The sequence below is a fragment of the Ixodes scapularis genome, unplaced genomic scaffold (genome assembly GCF_016920785.2).
Source record: "Ixodes scapularis isolate PalLabHiFi unplaced genomic scaffold, ASM1692078v2 PGA_scaffold2__306_contigs__length_199485367, whole genome shotgun sequence".
In the NCBI taxonomy this organism is placed as follows: domain Eukaryota; kingdom Metazoa; phylum Arthropoda; class Arachnida; order Ixodida; family Ixodidae; genus Ixodes; species Ixodes scapularis.
In genome coordinates, this window is record NW_024609857.1 from 35479749 (window position 1) to 35485875 (window position 6127).

General features: G+C 42.2%; 1 protein-coding gene across 1 annotated transcript; it reads left to right on the top strand.

Moving 5' to 3' along the window:
* Positions 1-636: 636 nt before the first annotated feature.
* LOC121047579 lies at positions 637-1929 on the top strand. Its single transcript, XM_042291801.1, has one exon. The coding sequence runs from the start codon at positions 647-649 to the stop codon at positions 1556-1558; it is 912 nt and encodes a 303-aa protein (XP_042147735.1). The 5' UTR covers positions 637-646; the 3' UTR covers positions 1559-1929.
* Positions 1930-6127: the final 4198 nt, after the last annotated feature.

The window sequence follows — 6127 nt, forward strand, 5'->3', positions numbered from 1 at the left end:
TGATTAACGTTGACGGCATAGGATAGTCACCAGTTCTCCTGGCCGCTTATTCTGGCTCCAAGTTGAGGGGACCAACGATGCTCATATTCCTCGAATTATTTTGGCGACCTTCATTGCCTAGAAAGAAAAACTAGGGCAAGTTTCTTCAGGTATTAACGTTGGGGAGTGATTCAATGTAGTATTTATCGAAAGTAGAAAAATCGTTTCGATTCCACGATATTGCGCCTGTTTGGAAATACGTCCACCGACTGATGTGGTCACTAACAGGATGACAGCGGCAAAGGGGGGGGGGGGGGGGAGGAGGGGGGGGGAAGGGGGGGGGGGGGTCTTTTTGTTCCCAGCGTTCAGCGCGAACTTCCTACCTTCGGTAATACTTCGTCGTCTCGTAAGTCTCGAGCGTGGAAGCGCAGCCAAAGCACGGTGGAAGGCGACGGAAGCACGGGGGACGACCGTGCATCCGAAAGACAAGCCCTGCCGTTTTAACCTTGTCAGTGAGCACTGTAGAAGACGTGCGACAGCCAGCATGGCATGAGGTAGAAATGTCTCTTCTCGCTTGAAAGGGCGGAACTCTAGCAAGGATCAAATATGCATCAAATATGCATCGTCCTGGTTCGTCAGTGGGCAAGGTGGCAGTACACCGTCAACGATGCTAAGCACGCACGTCTTCTTTGCTATACAGGTTAGTCCTGCGTATCCTGCTTGGAATTATCGTAGCAATGATCCATTTCTTGTGCTGCTGCCTTGCCCGCAGAGATGTAAACAGTTGTTAATAGATTGTGTTCATGCTGTTGTAAACCTATTAGAACTTTGTGGTGATGTGGAAACAAACCCTGGCCCATCTGATACAAACCCTGCTTCATCAGACACACAGCTAATTTTACAGCTTATTACAGGTCAGAAAGAAATTGCGAAAGGAATACAGGAGGTTAAGGTTGCTCAGACAAGCATGGAACAAAAAATGTCATCTTTCGAAAAGCGTCTAGAAACATTTGAAACAACTCTGGGAACATTGAAAGAGTTAAAAGAGAAGATGGTTAGGTGCGAGACACAAACTTCTCATTTGGAAAGGCATGTTATTTTTCTGCAAGGTAAAATAGACGACCTAGAGAACCGAGGCCGTAGAAACAACCTCATCATTCATGGCATGGAAGAACTGCCAGATGAATCTACAGATAGCTTGCATGACCAACTGATTAATGGTGTGTTTCGAGATAGGCTTGGAATTTCGATAACAGGGGTTGAACGATGCCACAGATTGGGAAGGAAGGTAGCAGATAAGGCCCGGCCTGTCATCTTGAAACTGATCGATTTCCGAGAAAAGTTATCTGTATTAAAAAACTGCCGTAAACTGAAGGGTTCAAAGATATTTGTGACCGAGGACTTTTCGCTTAGGGTTCGTGAAATTCGTAGGCATCTTTGGGGGAGTACTGCTGTAAACAGAGCAAATAAAGAAAAAGTTAAACTGATCTACGATAAGGCAGTCGTAAACGGAAAGGTGTATACATGGGATCAGTCAACTAAAAGAGTGCTAGAACAACAAAACGAAATCAGAGATTGACGTCGTGGCCCTACGCCGGAGGTTCTCGGAATTATAAATGTCAACTGTCGGAGTGTTGTAAATAAGGTGTTAGAGCTTGAGCATTTAATTTCCTTATATTGTCCAAAAATTGTAGTTTTAACTGAAACATGGCTGAATGAAAATATTTTTGACAGTGAATTTCTTCCGCCGAATTATAATGTTTTTCGCAAAGATAGAGACGGGAGAGGAGGGGGGGTTGCAGTCCTTTATGACAAATCTGTTAAGCTTTTGAGAATGGAGGATATTCTTGATGTGGAAGGAATCTTTTGTAAAGCACATTTTCATAACAATTCATATATGTTCGGGGCGGTATACAGACCTCCAAATGCACCTCTCTCTGTCTTACAGAATGTTAGAGACTATTTAACAAAACATGTCCAGTCGAACACAAAAGTAATCCTGTGCGGAGATTTTAACCTACCTAATATCGATTGGCCTAATTTTTCGGCCGGTGCTGTTCACAGTATGCACAACCACGAACTTCTGGACATTGCCTTTACTTTTTGGTTTTTGTCAAGTTGTAAATGAATTTACTAGAGTACAAGGTGACTCGAAATCAATTTTAGATCTTGTGTTTGTGAATGGCGAATTTGGAAATAATTATGAGTATGAAGTTGTTGATGGTATCTCAGACCACAGGGCCGTGCTTTTTTCGTTATCTAATATAAATATGCTCACAAAAGTGAAGGACTCTACTGTTCTAAAGTTTGCACAAGCGGATGACGTTTCCGTTCTTGACTTGTTGGACTTTGAGTTTGATAAATTTCACAGCTTTTCTCTGTCTAGTGGTTGTAGTACCAATTCACTGTGGTTGTATTTTAAAAACCTTGTTCAGAGCTGTATATCACGCTTTGTTCCTAGTAAAACTAAGAAGATTAACCCTCATAATCCATAGATATCGCGCGACTCGATACATTTGAAGCGCCAAATCAGTCGAGCGAGAAAATCGTATAGAAAGAATGGCTTCTTTGCGATCAAGAACAAAATATCAATGTTGTCGGACAAATTAAAAACTCAAATGTATTCAGACAAGTACAAATACTTTAACGTTACACTTAGTCAATTTATTAGAACTTCTCCGGAAAAGTTTTGAAGACACATTGAGCCGTCCTCCCCTATCACTAATATGTTTATTAGTGACTGTCTGGTTATGAATGATAATACCGCAATTGCCAACTCATTTAATGATCACTTTAAGTCCGTTTTTACAGATGATAATGGAAGCATGCCAAGCTGTATAAAGCATGAACGCTTGCCTAGTATTTCAGATTTAGTTTTAAGTGAGAGTGGGATTTTGAATATGTTACTGAACCTAAACGAAAAGAAATCTATGGGACCCGATTGCTTGCCAAATGCATTTTTTAGGCGGTACGCTGAGTGGATATCTAAGTATTTATTTATCATTTATAAAAAAATCTTTGTCTGAAGGCTCCCTCCCAAAGGACTGGAAAACGGTCAAATTTAGACCATTACATAAAACAGGGAACAAGCAACTCGTCGCCAACTATAGACCAATTTCGCTTACTTGTACGTCTTGTAAGCTACTCGAACATATTATTCATAACCATATTTTTGAATTTCTTGAAGAGAATGCCGTTCTTACACAAAAACAGCATGGTTTCAGGCGTGGTTATTCCACAACCACACAGTTAGTAGAAATGACACATGACTTTGCATCCTCCATAAATAAAGGAAATCAGATTGATGTTATTTTTTTAGATTTTGTGAAGGCCTTTGACAAGGTCTCGCATAACAAGTTAGCAACCAAATTACGCGAAATTTTTAAAAATGATCAACTTGTAAATTGGATCGTGGAATTCCTTTCTTATAGACAGCAATACGTAGATTTTAACAATACTTCGTCGTATAAGGTGACTGTAGACTCGGAAGTTCCGCAAGGATCAGTTCTGGGACCTCTTTTATTTTTGTTATTCATTAATGACATTGTGAATAATATTTCTGTTAAACTGAGATCGTATGCTGATGATTGTGTAGTTTATTACGAAGTAAATGATTCTAGTGATCAATATAGGTTAAACAAAGACTTAGATTTGATTGATAAATGGTGTAGCTCTTGGCAGATGTGCATAAATTATGAGAAAAGTGTTTTTATATCAGTAACTCACAAAAAGAAGCCCCTCCAGCTTAAATATAATGTAGGAAACCACAGCCTAGTAGAGGTTTCAGAATATAAGTAGCTAGGCATTTGGATAACCAACCGTCTCAGCTGGAATAAGCATATTGATTACGTTACTTCGAATACTCTTCGTAAACTCTTCTTTTTGAAAAAAAACTCTAAAATACTCCACCTCCGACACGAGATTACTAGCTTATAAAACTATCAATCGGCCTATGTTAGAATACGGTAACGTCATCTGGGACCCATTTACAAAATTAAATTTGACAAAACTAGAAAGAATTCAGAACAAAGCCACTAGGTTCATATTTAATTCATATGGGAGGACATCAGTATAAAATCTTGTCCAAAGAGCTGGCCTCCAACCAATCACTGAAAGAAATCGGGTGTGCAGATTAAAATTTTTTTATCAGATTATTCATGGGTATTATAAAATTAATGTGCAAGATTATATATTTTTTTTCACGGGGCTATTCTACTAGACAAAGACATAGTTTTTCCATAGTTCCATTCATGCCTCGTAAAATTGTTTTAAATATTAGTTTTTTCCACGGACCGTGGAGGAGTGGAACGAGCTTCCCCAAGAGACAATTGAGCAGAGATCTCTTGATTTGTTTGCCGCGCGTTTAGTATAATATTTTTTTTTTCTGTCTGTTACCGTGTGGCGGAGGATGTGAATGCATGTACAGTTGACTTTGTGTATTGTGTTTCATTATGCTTGTACCCCACCTGCTATGATCTCCATGTGAGATCAGCAGTATTACTAAATAAATAAATAAAATAAATAAATAATTAATCCTCCTTTGAGAGCGAAGCTTTCTAAAGTACTTCTAGGAGATTTTCAGGAGCACCGAAAGTGGCACATAACCTGTTGCCACGCGTATTCTCAATAGCCCCTTAACTTATCCCCATGCCCTTCTGAGAGAGTAAGAGGAAAAAAACGAACATGTCGCCTTTGCTAGCACTCCTACCCAAGTATATAATGCTTATCAGAATAACAGAAAACCAAACAAAGGCTCGAATGACTTCGATTACTCCGCTGCCTGAAGGCAGACAAAAGGCGGCTGTGAAGAGAAAAGAGGACCGCGTAGCAGGCGTCTAAACAGAGGCTCGAGTTCACAATCCCGCGCTCTAACTCCCACAAACAAAAAAAGAGAAAAAACAAAGTGGTGGTGCCGTTGTCGCGGGTGTTCCAACAGCAAACGGGGGAGGAAGTGTCTCGCACCTCTTCTCCGTTTCACCCGGTGAACTGTAGGGGACGCTCAAGGTGCCGTGCAACTGTAACGTGACCTTTTGTGAGAAGTACAGTGACGCGAAGAACGCGTAGCCACGGGTTACGTTCGCAGTTCTGGATTGGCCTGGGACGGATCGTAACGTCCATTGCGGTCCATCGGGAGATAAAACGAAGTACGCGCCGCGTGGTGGCCGATAGTGAATCTCGGGAGAGCGAACAGAATGAACTGCGCGTCCGATAAGCTCGCTCGCCAAGGACGCGGCCGGATCCAGCTGACAGGCGACCCCTTTGTGTCGTCACTATTGAAAGTTCGCAGAACGAACGCCTTAATCGCGCCGTGGGGGCAGCCCCCTTCTAATGGCTCCAGAGACAAAAAAATACCGCCGCGGTGCCTGCCGCGGCACAATGGGACTCAGATCGTGGTAGACAGCAGAGCCTTTTAAGCCCGTGACACCGCTTTAGAGGTTGGCGCTACGGCCTGATATTGGGTTCGGGGGGCCCGCGATCTGGGGAGAAGTATATACAGAGCCCAAGTGCTTTCTTTAGCGCGGCGGAGATGGACGGCGGTGGCCAATAGACGAGTCTTGGCTCAAGTGACTCGGGGCTTTGCCTTTATGTATGAAAATGGGGATCGAGCGCGGCTCTGTGCGCTGGAACATAACATCACTATAAAACCGGATGTTTATAGGCATGAACTAATCGAGGATGAACTTCATTGTGCTCGAATGCGAACTTTGAGAAAGAATCTGCTTGGATGTGAAGCCTCGTGTGAACATTCTTTCGCAGTGTTATAGATGGAATGGCTGGTCGCCCACCCCCGTCGTAGCCGGGATGAATCATCACCGATGAGGTTTAGTTTGTGGTATCTTAGGTACCTTGGAATGAGCGCTTGTTTTCACCAACGACTCATCACTATCTGGCCACAAAACATCACTTGATAAAGGCGATTGTGAGGCGATAAACGCCGCTGAATCTAGCGACGCCTAATCTTTTCTTTTGTTTACTTTATCAATAAGTGCATAAGAGTGGTTCAAAGTATCCTCGAGTGGAGTAGGCTTAAAACTCCAAACTAACGCGTTTAAAGAGTGTACACGAAGCGGTCATTTGGGCAAGTTGGTTCATAGTCTCAAAAAGGTAATAAGTGCCGAAAACAACATCAACGGCATGGTCCTAAAAT

Coding starts and splice junctions, on each gene's coding strand:
- LOC121047579 (XM_042291801.1), top strand. CDS start 647: ATGCTAAGCACGCACGTCTTCTTTGCTATACAGGTTAGTCCTGCGTAT.